Genomic DNA, 19,807 nt, shown 5'->3' on the forward strand with positions numbered 1-19,807 from the left:
TGGATGTGTTAGTCTGGATATACGTGTTAGTCTGGATGTGTGTGTTAGTCTGGATATATGTGTTAGTCAGGGTATATGTGTTAGTCTGTATATATGTGTTAGTCTGGATATATGTGTTAGTCTGGATGTATGTGTTAGTCAGGATATATGTGTTATAGTCTGGATATATGTGTTAGTCAGGGTATATGTGTTAGTCTGGATATATGTGTTAGTCAGGGTATATGTGTTAGTCTGGATATATGTGTTGGTCTGGATATATGTGTTAGTCAGGGTATATGTGTTAGTGTGGATGTGTTAGTCTGGATATATGTGTTAGTCTGGATGTATGTGTTAGTGTGGATGTGTTAGTCTGGATATATGTGTTAGTCTGGATGTATGTGTTAGTCTGGCTATATATGTTAGTCTGGATATATGTGTTAGTCAGGGTATATGTGTGTTAGTCTGGATATATGTGTTAGTCTGGATATATGTGTTAGTCAGGGTACATGTGTTAGCCTGGATATATGTGTTAGTCTGGATATATGTGTTAGTCAGGGTATATGTGTTAGTGTGGATGTGTTAGTCTGGATATACGTGTTAGTCTGGATGTGTGTGTTAGTCTGGATATATGTGTTAGTCAGGGTATATGTGTTAGTCTGTATATATGTGTTAGTCTGGATATATGTGTTAGTCTGGATGTATGTGTTAGTCAGGATATATGTGTTATAGTCTGGATATATGTGTTAGTCAGGGTATATGTGTTAGTCTGGATATATGTGTTAGTCAGGGTATATGTGTTAGTCTGGATACATGTGTTGGTCTGGATATATGTGTTAGTCAGGGTATATGTGTTAGTGTGGATGTGTTAGTCTGGATATATGTGTTAGTCTGGATGTATGTGTTAGTGTGGATGTGTTAGTCTGGATATATGTGTTAGTCTGGATGTATGTGTTAGTCTGGATATATGTGTTAGTCAGTGTATATGTGTTAGTCTGGATATATGTGTTAGTCTGGATATATGTGTTAGTCAGGGTATATGTGTTAGTCTGGATATATGTGTTAGTCTGGATATATGTGTTAGTCAGGGTATATGTGTTAGTCTGGATATATGTGTTAGTCTGAATGTATGATTTTATTCTGGATATATGTGTTATAGTCTGGATATATGTGTTAGTCAGGCTATATGTGTTAGTAAGGGTATATGTGTTAGTCAGGGTATATGTGTTAGTGTGGATGTGTTAGTCTGGATATATGTGTTAGACTGGATGTATGTGTTAGTCTGGATATATGTGTTAGTCAGGGTATATGTGTTAGTCTGGATATATGTGTTAGTCTGGCTGTATGTGTTAGTCAGGGAATATGTGTTAGTCTGGATATATGTGTTACTCTGAATATATGTGTTAGTCAGGGTATATGTTTTAGTCAGGGTATATGTATGTTAGTCTGGATATATGTGTTAGTCTGGATGTGTGTGTTAGTCTGGATATATGTTAGTTTGGATATATGTGTTAGTGTGGGTATATGTGTTAGTGTGGATATATGTGTTAGTCAGGGTATATGTGTTAGTGTGGATGTGTTAGTCTGGATATACGTGTTAGTCTGGATGTGTGTGTTAGTCTGGATATATGTGTTAGTCAGGGTATATGTGTTAGTCTGTATATATGTGTTAGTCTGGATATATGTGTTAGTCTGGATGTATGTGTTAGTCAGGATATATGTGTTATAGTCTGGATATATGTGTTAGTCAGGGTATATGTGTTAGTCTGGATATATGTGTTAGTCAGGGTATATGTGTTAGTCTGGATACATGTGTTGGTCTGGATATATGTGTTAGTCAGGGTATATGTGTTAGTGTGGATGTGTTAGTCTGGATATATGTGTTAGTCTGGATGTATGTGTTAGTGTGGATGTGTTAGTCTGGATATATGTGTTAGTCTGGATGTATGTGTTAGTCTGGATATATGTGTTAGTCAGTGTATATGTGTTAGTCTGGATATATGTGTTAGTCTGGATATATGTGTTAGTCAGGGTATATGTGTTAGTCTGGATATATGTGTTAGTCTGGATATATGTGTTAGTCAGGGTATATGTGTTAGTCTGGATATATGTGTTAGTCTGAATGTATGATTTTATTCTGGATATATGTGTTATAGTCTGGATATATGTGTTAGTCAGGCTATATGTGTTAGTCAGGGTATATGTGTTAGTCAGGGTATATGTGTTAGTGTGGATGTGTTAGTCTGGATATATGTGTTAGACTGGATGTATGTGTTAGTCTGGATATATGTGTTAGTCAGGGTATATGTGTTAGTCTGGATATATGTGTTAGTCTGGCTGTATGTGTTAGTCAGGGAATATGTGTTAGTCTGGATATATGTGTTACTCTGAATATATGTGTTAGTCAGGGTATATGTTTTAGTCAGGGTATATGTATGTTAGTCTGGATATATGTGTTAGTCTGGATGTGTGTGTTAGTCTGGATATATGTTAGTTTGGATATATGTGTTAGTGTGGGTATATGTGTTAGTGTGGATATATGTGTTAGTCTGGATATATGTGTTAGTCTTGATGTATGTGTTAGTCTGGATATATGTGTTAGTCTGAATATATGTGTTAGTCAGGGTATATTTGTTAGTCAGGGTATATGTATGTTAGTCTGGATATATGTGTTAGTCTGGATGTATGTGTTAGTCTGGATATATGTTAGTTTGGATATACGTGTTAGTGTGGATATATGTGTTAGTGTAGATATATGTGTTAGTCTGGCTATATATGTTAGTCTGGATATATGTGTTAGTCAGGGTATATGTGTGTTAGTCTGGATATATGTGTTAGTCTGGATATATGTGTTAGTCAGGGTACATGTGTTAGTCTGGATATATGTGTTAGTCAGGGTATATGTGTTAGTGTGGATGTGTTAGTCTGGATATACGTGTTAGTCTGGATGTGTGTGTTAGTCTGGATATATGTGTTAGTCAGGGTATATGTGTTAGTCTGTATATATGTGTTAGTCTGGATATATGTGTTAGTCTGGATGTATGTGTTAGTCAGGATATATGTGTTATAGTCTGGATATATGTGTTAGTCAGGGTATATGTGTTAGTCTGGATATATGTGTTAGTCAGGGTATATGTGTTAGTCTGGATATATGTGTTGGTCTGGATATATGTGTTAGTCAGGGTATATGTGTTAGTGTGGATGTGTTAGTCTGGATATATGTGTTAGTCTGGATGTATGTGCTAGTGTGGATGTGTTAGTCTGGATATATGTGTTAGTCTGGATGTATGTGTTAGTCTGGATATATGTGTTAGTCAGGGTATATGTGTTAGTCTGGATATATGTGTTAGTCTGGATATATCTGTTAGTCTGGATGTATGTGTTAGTCTGGATATATGTGTTAGTCTGGATGTATGTGTTAGTCAGGGTATATGTGTTAGTCTGGATATATGTGTTACTCTGAATATATGTGTTAGTCAGGGTGTATGTTTTAGTCAGGGTATATGTATGTTAGTCTGGATATATGTGTTAGTCTGGATGTATGTGTTAGTCTGGATATATGTTAGTTTGGATATATGTGTTAGTGTAGATATATGTGCTAGTCTGGATATATGTGTTAGTCTGGATATATGTTTTAGTCAGGGTATATGTGTGTTAGTCTGGATACATGTGTTAGTCTGGATGTATGTGTTAGTCTGGATATATGTGTTAGTGTGGGTATATGTGTTAGTGTGGATATATGTGTTAGTCTGGATATATGTGTTAGTCTGGATGTATGTGTTAGTCTGAATATATGTGTTAGTCTGAATATATGTGTTAGTCAGGGTATATGTGTTAGTCAGGGTATATGTATGTTAGTCTGGATATATGTGTTAGTCTGGATGTATGTGTTAGTCTGGATATATGTTAGTTTGGATATATGTGTTAGTGTGGATATATGTGTTAGTGTAGATATATGTGTTAGTCTGGCTATATGTGTTAGTCTGGATATATGTGTTAGTCAGGGTATATGTGTGTTAGTCTGGATATATGTGTTACTCTGCATATATGTGTTAGTCAGGGTACATGTGTTAGTCTGGATATATGTGTTAGTCTGTATATATGTGTTAGGCAGGGTATATGTGTTAGTGTGGATGTGTTAGTCTGGATATATGTGTTAGTCTGGATGTGTGTGTTAGTCTGGATATATGTGTTAGTCTGGATGTATGTGTTAGTCAGGATATATGTGTTATAGTCTGGATATATGTCTTAGTCAGGGTATATGTGTTAGTGTGGATATATGTGTTAGTCTGGATATATGTGTTAGTCTGGCTATATGTGTTAGTCTGGATATATGTGTTAGTCAGGGTATATGTGTGTTAGTCTGGATATATGTGTTAGTCTGGATATATGTGTTAGTCAGGGTACATGTGTTAGTCTAGATATATGTGTTAGTCTGGATATATGTGTTAGTCAGGGTATATGTGTTAGTGTGGATGTGTTAGTCTGGGTATATGTGTTAGTCTGGATATATGTGTTAGTCAGGGTATATGTGTTAGTGTGGATGTGTTAGTCTGGATATATGTTTTAGTCTGGAAATATCTGTTAGTCTGGATGTATGTGTTAGTCTGGATATATGTGTTAGTCAGGGTATATGTGTTAGTGTGGATGTGTTAGTCTGGATACATGTGTTGGTCTGGATATATGTGTTAGTCAGGGTATATGTGTTAGTGTGGATGTGTTAGTCTGGATATATGTGTTAGTCTGGATGTATGTGTTAGTGTGGATGTGTTAGTCTGGATATATGTGTTAGTCTGGATGTATGTGTTAGTCTGGATATATGTGTTAGTCAGTGTATATGTGTTAGTCTGGATATATGTGTTAGTCTGGATATATGTGTTAGTCAGGGTATATGTGTTAGTCTGGATATATGTGTTAGTCTGGATATATGTGTTAGTCAGGGTATATGTGTTAGTCTGGATATATGTGTTAGTCTGAATGTATGATTTTATTCTGGATATATGTGTTATAGTCTGGATATATGTGTTAGTCAGGCTATATGTGTTAGTAAGGGTATATGTGTTAGTCAGGGTATATGTGTTAGTGTGGATGTGTTAGTCTGGATATATGTGTTAGACTGGATGTATGTGTTAGTCTGGATATATGTGTTAGTCTGGATATATGTGTTAGTCTGGCTGTATGTGTTAGTCAGGGAATATGTGTTAGTCTGGATATATGTGTTACTCTGAATATATGTGTTAGTCAGGGTATATGTTTTAGTCAGGGTATATGTATGTTAGTCTGGATATATGTGTTAGTCTGGATGTGTGTGTTAGTCTGGATATATGTTAGTTTGGATATATGTGTTAGTGTGGGTATATGTGTTAGTGTGGATATATGTGTTAGTCAGGGTATATGTGTTAGTGTGGATGTGTTAGTCTGGATATACGTGTTAGTCTGGATGTGTGTGTTAGTCTGGATATATGTGTTAGTCAGGGTATATGTGTTAGTCTGTATATATGTGTTAGTCTGGATATATGTGTTAGTCTGGATGTATGTGTTAGTCAGGATATATGTGTTATAGTCTGGATATATGTGTTAGTCAGGGTATATGTGTTAGTCTGGATATATGTGTTAGTCAGGGTATATGTGTTAGTCTGGATACATGTGTTGGTCTGGATATATGTGTTAGTCAGGGTATATGTGTTAGTGTGGATGTGTTAGTCTGGATATATGTGTTAGTCTGGATGTATGTGTTAGTGTGGATGTGTTAGTCTGGATATATGTGTTAGTCTGGATGTATGTGTTAGTCTGGATATATGTGTTAGTCAGTGTATATGTGTTAGTCTGGATATATGTGTTAGTCTGGATATATGTGTTAGTCAGGGTATATGTGTTAGTCTGGATATATGTGTTAGTCTGGATATATGTGTTAGTCAGGGTATATGTGTTAGTCTGGATATATGTGTTAGTCTGAATGTATGATTTTATTCTGGATATATGTGTTATAGTCTGGATATATGTGTTAGTCAGGCTATATGTGTTAGTCAGGGTATATGTGTTAGTCAGGGTATATGTGTTAGTGTGGATGTGTTAGTCTGGATATATGTGTTAGACTGGATGTATGTGTTAGTCTGGATATATGTGTTAGTCAGGGTATATGTGTTAGTCTGGATATATGTGTTAGTCTGGCTGTATGTGTTAGTCAGGGAATATGTGTTAGTCTGGATATATGTGTTACTCTGAATATATGTGTTAGTCAGGGTATATGTTTTAGTCAGGGTATATGTATGTTAGTCTGGATATATGTGTTAGTCTGGATGTGTGTGTTAGTCTGGATATATGTTAGTTTGGATATATGTGTTAGTGTGGGTATATGTGTTAGTGTGGATATATGTGTTAGTCTGGATATATGTGTTAGTCTTGATGTATGTGTTAGTCTGGATATATGTGTTAGTCTGAATATATGTGTTAGTCAGGGTATATTTGTTAGTCAGGGTATATGTATGTTAGTCTGGATATATGTGTTAGTCTGGATGTATGTGTTAGTCTGGATATATGTTAGTTTGGATATACGTGTTAGTGTGGATATATGTGTTAGTGTAGATATATGTGTTAGTCTGGCTATATATGTTAGTCTGGATATATGTGTTAGTCAGGGTATATGTGTGTTAGTCTGGATATATGTGTTAGTCTGGATATATGTGTTAGTCAGGGTACATGTGTTAGTCTGGATATATGTGTTAGTCAGGGTATATGTGTTAGTGTGGATGTGTTAGTCTGGATATACGTGTTAGTCTGGATGTGTGTGTTAGTCTGGATATATGTGTTAGTCAGGGTATATGTGTTAGTCTGTATATATGTGTTAGTCTGGATATATGTGTTAGTCTGGATGTATGTGTTAGTCAGGATATATGTGTTATAGTCTGGATATATGTGTTAGTCAGGGTATATGTGTTAGTCTGGATATATGTGTTAGTCAGGGTATATGTGTTAGTCTGGATATATGTGTTGGTCTGGATATATGTGTTAGTCAGGGTATATGTGTTAGTGTGGATGTGTTAGTCTGGATATATGTGTTAGTCTGGATGTATGTGCTAGTGTGGATGTGTTAGTCTGGATATATGTGTTAGTCTGGATGTATGTGTTAGTCTGGATATATGTGTTAGTCAGGGTATATGTGTTAGTCTGGATATATGTGTTAGTCTGGATATATCTGTTAGTCTGGATGTATGTGTTAGTCTGGATATATGTGTTAGTCTGGATGTATGTGTTAGTCAGGGTATATGTGTTAGTCTGGATATATGTGTTACTCTGAATATATGTGTTAGTCAGGGTGTATGTTTTAGTCAGGGTATATGTATGTTAGTCTGGATATATGTGTTAGTCTGGATGTATGTGTTAGTCTGGATATATGTTAGTTTGGATATATGTGTTAGTGTAGATATATGTGCTAGTCTGGATATATGTGTTAGTCTGGATATATGTGTTAGTCAGGGTATATGTGTGTTAGTCTGGATACATGTGTTAGTCTGGATGTATGTGTTAGTCTGGATATATGTGTTAGTGTGGGTATATGTGTTAGTGTGGATATATGTGTTAGTCTGGATATATGTGTTAGTCTGGATGTATGTGTTAGTCTGAATATATGTGTTAGTCTGAATATATGTGTTAGTCAGGGTATATGTGTTAGTCAGGGTATATGTATGTTAGTCTGGATATATGTGTTAGTCTGGATGTATGTGTTAGTCTGGATATATGTTAGTTTGGATATATGTGTTAGTGTGGATATATGTGTTAGTGTAGATATATGTGTTAGTCTGGCTATATGTGTTAGTCTGGATATATGTGTTAGTCAGGGTATATGTGTGTTAGTCTGGATATATGTGTTACTCTGCATATATGTGTTAGTCAGGGTACATGTGTTAGTCTGGATATATGTGTTAGTCTGTATATATGTGTTAGGCAGGGTATATGTGTTAGTGTGGATGTGTTAGTCTGGATATATGTGTTAGTCTGGATGTGTGTGTTAGTCTGGATATATGTGTTAGTCTGGATGTATGTGTTAGTCAGGATATATGTGTTATAGTCTGGATATATGTCTTAGTCAGGGTATATGTGTTAGTGTGGATATATGTGTTAGTCTGGATATATGTGTTAGTCTGGCTATATGTGTTAGTCTGGATATATGTGTTAGTCAGGGTATATGTGTGTTAGTCTGGATATATGTGTTAGTCTGGATATATGTGTTAGTCAGGGTACATGTGTTAGTCTAGATATATGTGTTAGTCTGGATATATGTGTTAGTCAGGGTATATGTGTTAGTGTGGATGTGTTAGTCTGGGTATATGTGTTAGTCTGGATATATGTGTTAGTCAGGGTATATGTGTTAGTGTGGATGTGTTAGTCTGGATATATGTTTTAGTCTGGAAATATCTGTTAGTCTGGATGTATGTGTTAGTCTGGATATATGTGTTATAGTCTGGATATATTTGTTAGTCAGGGTATATGTTTTAGTGTGGATATATGTGTTAGTCTGGATATATGTGTTAGTCTGGATATATGTGTTAGTCAGGGTATATGTGTTAGTGTGGATGTGTTAGTCTGGATATATGTGTTAGTCTGGATGTATGTGTTAGTCTGGATATATGTGTTAGTCAGGGTATATGTGTTAGTCTGGCTGTATGTGTTAGTCAGGGAATATGTGTTAGTCTGGATATATGTGTTACTCTGAATATATGTGTTAGTCAGGGTATATGTTTTAGTCAGGGTATATGTATGTTAGTCTGGATATATGTGTTAGTCTGGATGTGTGTGTTAGTCTGGATATATGTTAGTTTGGATATATGTGTTAGTGTGGGTATATGTGTTAGTGTGGATATATGTGTTTTCTGGATATATGTGTTAGTCTTGATGTATGTGTTAGTCTGGATATATGTGTTAGTCTGAATATATGTGTTAGTCATGGTATATGTGTTAGTCAGGGTATATGTATGTTAGTCTGGATATATGTGTTAGTCTGGATGTATGTGTTAGTCTGGATATATGTTAGTTTGGATATACGTGTTAGTGTGGATATATGTGTTAGTGTAGATATATGTGTTAGTCTGGCTATATATGTTAGTCTGGATATATGTGTTAGTCAGGGTATATGTGTGTTAGTCTGGATATATGTGTTAGTCTGGATATATGTGTTTAGTCAGGGTACATGTGTTAGTCTGGATATATGTGTTAGTCTGGATATATGTGTTAGTCAGGGTATATGTGTTAGTGTGGATGTGTTAGTCTGGATATACGTGTTAGTCTGGATGTGTGTGTTAGTCTGGATATATGTGTTAGTCAGGGTATATGTGTTAGTCTGTATATATGTGTTAGTCTGGATATATGTGTTAGTCTGGATGTATGTGTTAGTCAGGATATATGTGTTATAGTCTGGATATATGTGTTAGTCAGGGTATATGTGTTAGTCTGGATATATGTGTTAGTCTGGATATATGTGTTAGTCAGGGTATATGTGTTAGTCTGGATATATGTGTTGGTCTGGATATATGTGTTAGTCAGGGTATATGTGTTAGTGTGGATGTGTTAGTCTGGATATATGTGTTAGTCTGGATGTATGTGTTAGTGTGGATGTGTTAGTCTGGATATATGTGTTAGTCTGGATGTATGTGTTAGTCTGGATATATGTGTTAGTCAGGGTATATGTGTTAGTCTGGATATATGTGTTAGTCTGGATATATGTGTTAGTCAGGGTATATGTGTTAGTCTGGATATATGTGTTAGTCTGGATATATGTGTTAGTCAGGGTATATGTGTTAGTCTGGATATATGTGTTAGTCTGAATGTATGATTTTATTCTGGATATATGTGTTATAGTCTGGATATATGTGTTAGTCAGGGTATATGTGTTAGTCAGGGTATATGTGTTAGTCTAGATATATGTGTTAGTGTGGATATATGTGTTAGTCGGGGTATATGTGTTAGTGTGGATGTGTTAGTCTGGATATATGTGTTAGTCTGGATATATTTGTTATCCTGGATATATGTGTTAGTCAGGGTATATGTGTTAGTGTGGATGTGTTAGTCTGGATATATGTGTTAGTCTGGATATATGTGTTAGTCAGGGTATATGTGTTAGTGTGGATATATGTGTTAGTCTCGATATATGTGTTAGTCTGGATATATGTGTTAGTCAGGGTATATGTGTTAGTGTGGATGTGTTAGTCAGGGTATATGTGTTAGTCTGGATGTATGTGTTAGTCTGGATATATGTGTTAGTCAGGGTATATGTGTTAGTCTGGATATATGTGTTAGTCTGGATGTATGTGTTAGTCTGGATATATGTGTTATAGTCTGGATATATGTGTTAGTCAGGGTATATATGTTAGTGTGGACATATGTGTTAGTCTTGATATATGTGTTAGTCTGGATATATGTGTTAGTCAGGGTATATGTGTTAGTGTGGATGTGTTAGTCTGGATATATGTGTTAGTCTGGATGTATGTGTTAGTCTGGATATATGTGTTAGTCTGGATAAATGTGTTAGTCAGGGTATATGTGTTAGTGTGGATGTGTTAGTCTGGATATATGTGTTAGTCAGGGTATATGTGTTAGTGTGGATATATGTGTTAGTCTCGATATATGTGTTAGTCTGGATATATGTGTTAGTCAGGGTATATGTGTTAGTGTGGATGTGTTAGTCAGGGTATATGTGTTAGTCTGGATGTATGTGTTAGTCTGGATATATGTGTTAGTCAGGGTATATGTGTTAGTCTGGATATATGTGTTAGTCTGGATGTATGTGTTAGTCTGGATATATGTGTTATAGTCTGGATATATGTGTTAGTCAGGGTATATGTGTTAGTGTGGACATATGTGTTAGTCTTGATATATGTGTTAGTCTGGATATATGTGTTAGTCAGGGTATATGTGTTAGTGTGGATGTGTTAGTCTGGATATATGTGTTAGTCTGGATGTATGTGTTAGTCTGGATATATGTGTTAGTCTGGATATATGTGTTAGTCAGGGTATATGTGTTAGTGTGGATGTGTTAGTCTGGATATATGTGTTAGTCTGGATGTATGTGTTAGTCTGGATATATGTGTTAGTCAGGGTATATGTTTTAGTCTGGATATATGTGTTACTCTGAATATATGTGTTAGTCAGGGTATATGTGTTAGTCTGAATATATGTGTTAGTCAGGATGTATGTGTTAGTCTGGATATATGTGTTAGTCAGGGTATATGTGTTAGTCTGGATATATGTGTTAGTGTGGATATATGTGTTAGTCAGGGTATATGTGTTAGTGTGGATGTGTTAGTCTGGATATATGTGTTAGTCTGGATGTATGTGTTAGTCTGGATATATGTGTTAGTCAGGGTATATGTGTTAGTCTGGCTGTATGTGTTAGTCAGGGAATATGTGTTAGTCTGGATATATGTGTTAGTCTGGATATATGTGTTAGTCTGGATATATGTGTTAGTCTGAATATATGTGTTAGTCATGGTATATGTGTTAGTCAGGGTATATGTATGTTAGTCTGGATATATGTGTTAGTCTGGATGTATGTGTTAGTCTGGATATATGTTAGTTTGGATATACGTGTTAGTGTGGATATATGTGTTAGTGTAGATATATGTGTTAGTCTGGCTATATATGTTAGTCTGGATGTATGTGTTAGTCAGGGTATATGTGTGTTAGTCTGGATATATGTGTTAGTCTGGATATATGTGTTTAGTCAGGGTACATGTGTTAGTCTGGATATATGTGTTAGTCTGGATATATGTGTTAGTCAGGGTATATGTGTTAGTGTGGATGTGTTAGTCTGGATATACGTGTTAGTCTGGATGTGTGTGTTAGTCTGGATATATGTGTTAGTCAGGGTATATGTGTTAGTCTGTATATATGTGTTAGTCTGGATATATGTGTTAGTGTGGATGTATGTGTTAGTCAGGATATATGTGTTATAGTCTGGATATATGTGTTAGTCAGGGTATATGTGTTAGTCTGGATATATGTGTTAGTCTGGATATATGTGTTAGTCAGGGTATATGTGTTAGTCTGGATATATGTGTTGGTCTGGATATATGTGTTAGTCAGGGTATATGTGTTAGTGTGGATGTGTTAGTCTGGATATATGTGTTAGTCTGGATGTATGTGTTAGTGTGGATGTGTTAGTCTGGATATATGTGTTAGTCTGGATGTATGTGTTAGTCTGGATATATGTGTTAGTCAGGGTATATGTGTTAGTCTGGATATATGTGTTAGTCTGGATATATGTGTTAGTCAGGGTATATGTGTTAGTCTGGATATATGTGTTAGTCTGGATATATGTGTTAGTCAGGGTATATGTGTTAGTCTGGATATATGTGTTAGTCTGAATGTATGATTTTATTCTGGATATATGTGTTATAGTCTGGATATATGTGTTAGTCAGGGTATATGTGTTAGTCAGGGTATATGTGTTAGTCTAGATATATGTGTTAGTGTGGATATATGTGTTAGTCGGGGTATATGTGTTAGTGTGGATGTGTTAGTCTGGATATATGTGTTAGTCTGGATATATTTGTTATCCTGGATATATGTGTTAGTCAGGGTATATGTGTTAGTGTGGATGTGTTAGTCTGGATATATGTGTTAGTCTGGATATATGTGTTAGTCAGGGTATATGTGTTAGTGTGGATATATGTGTTAGTCTCGATATATGTGTTAGTCTGGATATATGTGTTAGTCAGGGTATATGTGTTAGTGTGGATGTGTTAGTCAGGGTATATGTGTTAGTCTGGATGTATGTGTTAGTCTGGATATATGTGTTAGTCAGGGTATATGTGTTAGTCTGGATATATGTGTTAGTCTGGATGTATGTGTTAGTCTGGATATATGTGTTATAGTCTGGATATATGTGTTAGTCAGGGTATATGTGTTAGTGTGGACATATGTGTTAGTCTTGATATATGTGTTAGTCTGGATATATGTGTTAGTCAGGGTATATGTGTTAGTGTGGATGTGTTAGTCTGGATATATGTGTTAGTCTGGATGTATGTGTTAGTCTGGATATATGTGTTAGTCTGGATATATGTGTTAGTCAGGGTATATGTGTTAGTGTGGATGTGTTAGTCTGGATATATGTGTTAGTCAGGGTATATGTGTTAGTGTGGATATATGTGTTAGTCTCGATATATGTGTTAGTCTGGATATATGTGTTAGTCAGGGTATATGTGTTAGTGTGGATGTGTTAGTCAGGGTATATGTGTTAGTCTGGATGTATGTGTTAGTCTGGATATATGTGTTAGTCAGGGTATATGTGTTAGTCTGGATATATGTGTTAGTCTGGATGTATGTGTTAGTCTGGATATATGTGTTATAGTCTGGATATATGTGTTAGTCAGGGTATATGTGTTAGTGTGGACATATGTGTTAGTCTTGATATATGTGTTAGTCTGGATATATGTGTTAGTCAGGGTATATGTGTTAGTGTGGATGTGTTAGTCTGGATATATGTGTTAGTCTGGATGTATGTGTTAGTCTGGATATATGTGTTAGTCTGGATATATGTGTTAGTCAGGGTATATGTGTTAGTGTGGATGTGTTAGTCTGGATATATGTGTTAGTCTGGATGTATGTGTTAGTCTGGATATATGTGTTAGTCAGGGTATATGTTTTAGTCTGGATATATGTGTTACTCTGAATATATGTGTTAGTCAGGGTATATGTGTTAGTCTGAATATATGTGTTAGTCAGGATGTATGTGTTAGTCTGGATATATGTGTTAGTCAGGGTATATGTGTTAGTCTGGATATATGTGTTAGTGTGGATATATGTGTTAGTCTGGATATATGTGTTAGTGTGGATATATGTGTTAGTCTGGATATATGTTTTAGTCTGGATATGGGTTTTTGTGGTTGTGTTGCACTGATGTTAGCTGGGGGAAACCATGTTTCATATGACAAAGTTTTGCTGGTCCTGATAAAGGTAATAAAGTGGTACTGCTGAGCTATTTCCACACGTCTCCTCTGCTCTAAATTCCATCCAAGCCATATGGTGTGTGTCAGAGCAAGGAGAAAGGCTGTGTGTGTGTGTGTGTGTGTGTGTGTGTGTGTGTGTGTGTGTGTGTGTGTGTGTGTGTGTGTGTGTGTGTGTGTGTGTGTGTGTGTGTGTGTGTGTGTGTGTGTGTGTGTGTGTTTGTGTGTGTGGAAGAGATGGACTTGGCAGTGGGAATATGGAAAAGGAATCTAACCACTTGTCTTATCTTAAACACACATACACACACACACACACATACACACATGGTGAGCGCGGCCATGCTGGGCACTGACCAGCAGCCTGATTACTGTTCAGTTAGACACGAGGGAGGCTGATCCCCTGCAGAGGAAGTGACGTCATGACCCTGGCCCATTCTTTCCCGTCCCTTTGTGTCTCCTCTTCACGTGTAACCGTGTGTCTCCTCCCGTTCTGCACCTCCGTCTCACGCTTTCTGAAAAGGACTGTGGGTCGTCTCTCAGCAGCCGGGAAGGAAGGGCCTGTCCGCTGTGTTAGAGCATGTGCAGCAAGATTTGAAGAGAGGAGCCGTCGGTGTGACTCAGAACGTTAGCCCACCCCGCAGCTCAGACATGTCAAGGAACACTGGGCAGATATGGTAAGTATGCGCACCTGTTATAACATGACTTATACCTGTCTGACAAGGTGCACATGCATGTGTGGATACACGGACCTGTGAGGGCATATATATATATATATATATATATATATATATATGTGTGTGTGTGTGTGTGTGTGTGTGTGTGTGTATATATATATTTAAAATATATATGTGTGTATATGTAAAATATATTTAATATATATATATATAATATTTAATATATATATGTCTATATATAAAAAATTGTTATATATATATATATATATATATGTATGTGTGCCCCAGCCCCACTCCACTATATGATATATGTAAAGGACCCCATTTGGTGTTGTCTTGTATATCTTTACATGTGTGCTTTTCGGCAGCGCCCCGGCCCTTTAAATCCTTGCTTTTTCAAAACAAGCCCTAACCACTACCCCGCTGGTTGCGATGGTTCCTAGCCTCTCATTGGTTGCTGCACATCGTAACTAGGGGCAACATATTATTTTCATTGACTGTGTTTTTTCTTTGTTGTTTTATCACATTGGCAGCTGATGACGCACCAGACAGGCTTGTACTGCAATGTATTAAAGTTTGTTTCCCCACATCCGTCTTAATATTCCACTCCTCATTTGCTGAGCACGTTTATCAACACCGTCGATAGTTTCTGGAACAAAATGCTGTGTATAAATTATATATATATATGTGTGTGTGTGTGTTTACCTTGTAGTCTCTGGATCTGTCGAGTGAAGCTCTCCGCCTGGTGGGCGCTGGCCAGTCGTTCATCCTCCAGCAGACCTGGGAGCAGACAGAGGAGGTGACATGAGGGACGGAGAGGAGGTGACATGAGGGACGGAGAGGAGGACTCCATTTGGAAAGCGGATTTGGAACAAGGATTAGCCACGAAAAAAAGTATAATCATAATTACATTCTGTAAGTTAGTCTTAAGTGTGAATGCAGGGGGTGTTTTTGTGTGAACTGGACCAAATGACCAAGACCGTCATTTGGACCGTTTGGCTTCTTAAAGTTTAATAACATCCATCCATCCATCACCCAAACTGCTCATCCTGCTCTCAGGGTCACGGGATGCTGGAGCCTATCCCAGCAGTCACTGGGCGGCAGGCGGGGAGACACCCTGGACAGGCTGCCAGGCCATCACACAGCGCCCCCCCCCCCACACACACACACACACACACACACACACACCTAGGGACAGTTTGGGACAGCTGATTCACCTGACCTACATGTCTTTGGACTGTGGGAGGAAACTGGAGCACCAGTCCCTTAAAATACAGAATCATGGTGTACTGTAGAAGGAACTGATGCGTCCCCTAATGACCCGATACAGAATGTGAAACTTTGTTGAAAAAAAGATACAGACCTGCCGCTACCTGAATGCTCCTAAAATTGCATATATTTGCATTAAAATGAGTTTTAGATCAATTAAGATCTACCTAAAACGACCATTAGCGGTCAACATGACCGCTCGTAATTTGCCAGTGATGGTGCGCCTCACATCACTATTTATGACGTGTGTTGGTGGCGTCATTTCCTTCGTGAAGTTCGTTGTTCTGTCCTAGAAACACACTAGCGCCCTCCAGTGCAGAGAAATAGTCTATACTTGATGTGTGATTATGTCCAACATGTCTGGTTACAGACGCCGTTACAGATGCACCATGACCACCACTGACGCGTTGCAGTATTTACAGGCGCTGGACAGCTGCCATTATAACTTGTTTAAAAATAGTATTAAAGTTGTTAAAATGTTAACTCTGGTGTCAGTTAGTTTCATAACAGACATACTAACATATGTAATGCATTAATATCTCAGTTGGGTATTTATCTTGACAGAATATAGTTTAAAAACCGTGGCGGTCAAAATGACCGCCCACTGTTCACTATTTATTTTCCATTTAGTTCTTTTTTTTTCTTTTTAGTTTTACATTCCACGTTTTATAGGCCTTGTTACGTTTGTTAGATCAGCAGTATGTGTTTTCCGTTTTGTTTTCAGGTCAAATTTTCACTTTTTCAATTCTGCTATCAAGTTCGACCATGTCGCGCTGAAGCTTAAATTGTTTAAAAATTGTATTATAGTTGTTAAAATGTTAATTTTGGTGTCAGTTGTTTCCCAACAGACATACTAACACATGTAATGTATTAATATCTTAACTGGGTATTTATCTTGACAGAATATAAAGACCGGCCGTCATTTTGACCGCTCATGGTCCTTTATGTAGGAGTGAAGTCCTGGTGGTTCTAGTGTTAAGAGTTCTGGTGTTAAGAGCTCTAGTGTTAAGAGTTCTAGTGTTAATGGTGCTGATGTTAAGAGTTCTAGTGTTAAGCGGTTTGTTGTTAAGAGTTCTAGTGTTAAGAGCTCTAGTGTCAGGAGTTCTGTGTTAGGAGTTCTAGTGTTTAGAGTTCTAGTGTCAGGAGTTCTAGTGTCAAGAGTTCTAGTGTCAGGAGTTCTGTGTTAAGAGTTCTGGTGTTAGGAGTTCTGTGTTAAGAGTTCTTGTGTTAAGAGTTGTGGTGTTAGGAGTTCTGTGTTAAGAGTTCTGTGTCAGGAGTTCTGGTGTTAGGAGTTCTAGTGTCAGGAGTTCTGTGTTAAGAGTTCTGGTGTTAGGAGTTCTGTGTTAAGAGTTCTTGTGTTAAGAGTTGTGATGTTAGGAGTTCTGTGTTAAGAGTTCTAGTGTCTGGAGTTCTGTGTCAGGAGTTCTAGTGTTAGGAGTTCTGTGTTAAGAGTTCTGGTGTTAAGAGTTCTATTGTTAAGAGTTCTAGTGTCAGGAGTTCTAGTGTTAAGAGTTCTAGTGTTAAGAGTTCTAGTGTTAAGAGTTCTGGTGTTAGGAGTTCTGTGTTAAGAGTTCTGGTGTTAAGAGTTCTTGTGTTAGGAGTTCTGGTGTTAAGAGTTCTTGTGTTAAGAGTTCTAGTGTTAGGAGTTCTGGTGTTAAGAGTTCTAGTGTCAGGAGTTCTGTGTTAAGAGTTCTAGTGTCAGGAGTTCTAGTGTTAAGAGTTCTAGTGTTAAGACGTCTGGTGTTAGGAATTCTGTGTTAAGAGTTCTGGTGTTAAGAGTTCTTGTGTTAAGAGCTCTAGTGTTAGGAGTTCTGTGTTAAGAGTTCTAGTGTTAGGAGTTCTAGTGTTAAGAGTTCTGGTGTTAAGAGTTCTGGTGTTAGGGATACATATCTCAAAAGAGTCTTGCATTGTGAATGCTGTCTGGCACTATCATAACAGACAGAATCAGGGTTGACGTTGTGTCTGCATGGTGGTCAGGTTTTCCTCCCGGCGGAGTCCTGAAGTTGTAAACTGTGCAGACAGCTGGCTCCATCAGCTCTCTGACATCTGTCAGCTGCCGGGCAGCTGATGGGGGTCTGAGACCAACCTGTCACTTCAGTTCCCATCAGCTGGAAAGTCACTCTACCCTTAATGTTGGACCAAAACAAGTAAACAGATCTGACTTTTCCTGTCCAGAAACCTCCAGGACACCATAACACTACATTCAGCAATATATTTTTGTTCAAAAAATGACTAATATTGTTTTGTTTTTATTTTTTTGTTTTTGTACCCTCAACCTTAACTGTTCTCATTTGTCTCAGCACTGTCAAGGGTCGCTCTCATCCTCATTAATATTCATGAGCTGAACTTTGAGTGACAGGTACAAGAAAGGGTGGGCAGGTTTCATGTTTTGAAGATTTGACCTGATAGGCTGTATTTAAATGAGCGTCTGGTGACATGATGATGATGACGATGATGATGACGATGATGACGAGGATGATGATTATGGGGGTCATGATAGAAAGACTGACTGAGAGAATCTGGACTGGGAGAGAGAGTTCTTATAAAGACTGTTGGTAGGTCGAAGTCAGTGGTCTACAGCTATGCATAGAGCCCTTGTCGCTGCACTAGCACCTATTCTCGCCGGTCGCCTGTTCAGGGGGGGGGGGGGAGAACTGGGGAGAATAGCGTGATTCTCCCACGTGAGCTACGTCCCCCTGGTGAAACTCCCCACTGTCAGGTGAAAAGAAGCGGCTGGCGACTCCACATGTATGGAAGGAAACATGTGGTAGTCTGCAGCCCTCCCCGGGACGGCAGAGGGGGTGGAGCAGAGACCGGGACGGCTCAGAAGAGCGGGGTAATTGGCCGGACACAATTGAGGAGAAAAATGGGGAAAAAAATCACACAAAAAAAGAAGAAGAAGAAGAAGAAAAAGAGGAAGTATGAGCACTCTGGTTTTGGTCCAACTTTAAAAGCAATAGCTTCAACAAAGGCCTGTCAACAAAGGCAGGGCGGCAGAGACACAAACACAACTGGCTGAAAGCTTTTTTACAAGCCTCCACACACAGTGCAGACACTGCCACTGACCCTGTAGCTCCAGGAAACTCTCCTCATGTTTCCTGGAAAGTTCCCTGGTCTCATCCAGCTCCAGCAGTAACTGTACAACCTGGGCCCTGAGCTCCTCCAACTCCTGACCCCCTTTCTCCTCTTTCACCTCCTTTTCCTTCCCCTCCTCCTCTCCCTCCTGCTGGCCCTTTTCTCTGTTCCCCACCGCCACCGCCACCTCCTTCTCCTCTCTCTCGTAGTTCTCCTCCACCGAGTCGATGGACTCCCTCTCCTTGGCGGTCAAAGTGCCGCCCATGCCCGGCTTCTCCACCTTCAGGTCGCACATGTCATCTGAGAGGGAGAGAGAGAGAGAGAGAGAGAGAGAGAGAGAGAGAGAGAGAGAGAGAGAGAGAGAGAGAGAGAGAGAGAGAGAGAGAGAGAGAGAGGTAACATCACCATTAACTAATTTCAGTCTGTATTATAATTTCAGGATCATGACATCCGTCGCCCTACATCCACCTTACACCCACTGCTCCCTCCCCTATCCTTACGTGCAGGGTATGTGCAGATATCGCAGAGTTAATAATACCCCCCTTTTTTTTTCTCCCCAATTGTACTCGGCCAATTACCCCACTCTTCCGAGCTGTCCCGGTCGCTGCTCCACCCCCTCTGCCCATCCGGGAAGAGCTGCGGACTACCACATGCCTCCCCCCATACATGTGGAGTCACCAGCCGCTTCTTTTCAGCTGACAGTGAGGAGTTTCACCAGGGGGATGTAGCGCATGGGAGAATCATGCTATTTCCCCCAGTTCCCCCTCCTCCCTGAACAGGCGCCCCGACCAACCAGAGGAGGCGCTAGTGGTGCTAGTGCAGCGACCAAGACACATACCCACATCGGCCAATTGTGTCTTTATGAACGCCCGA

At 38.5% G+C, this 19,807-nt stretch overlaps 1 protein-coding gene across 1 annotated transcript in view; it reads right to left on the reverse strand.

Annotated features, from left to right (window-relative positions):
* Positions 1 to 19,229, reverse strand: part of LOC130109733 (coiled-coil domain-containing protein 136) — a 42,000-nt gene extending 22,771 nt beyond the window's left edge. The window contains exons 1-2 of the mRNA XM_056276723.1: positions 18,926 to 19,229; positions 15,296 to 15,370 (exon numbers count right to left, since the gene is read on the reverse strand). Coding sequence (XP_056132698.1) covers positions 15,296 to 15,370; positions 18,926 to 19,229 — 379 coding nt within the window. The remainder of the gene's footprint in view (positions 1 to 15,295; positions 15,371 to 18,925) is intronic.
* Between the last annotated feature and the right edge of the window lie 578 nt (positions 19,230 to 19,807).

The sequence above is a fragment of the Lampris incognitus genome, chromosome 3, assembly GCF_029633865.1.
Source record: "Lampris incognitus isolate fLamInc1 chromosome 3, fLamInc1.hap2, whole genome shotgun sequence".
Taxonomy (NCBI): domain Eukaryota; kingdom Metazoa; phylum Chordata; class Actinopteri; order Lampriformes; family Lampridae; genus Lampris; species Lampris incognitus.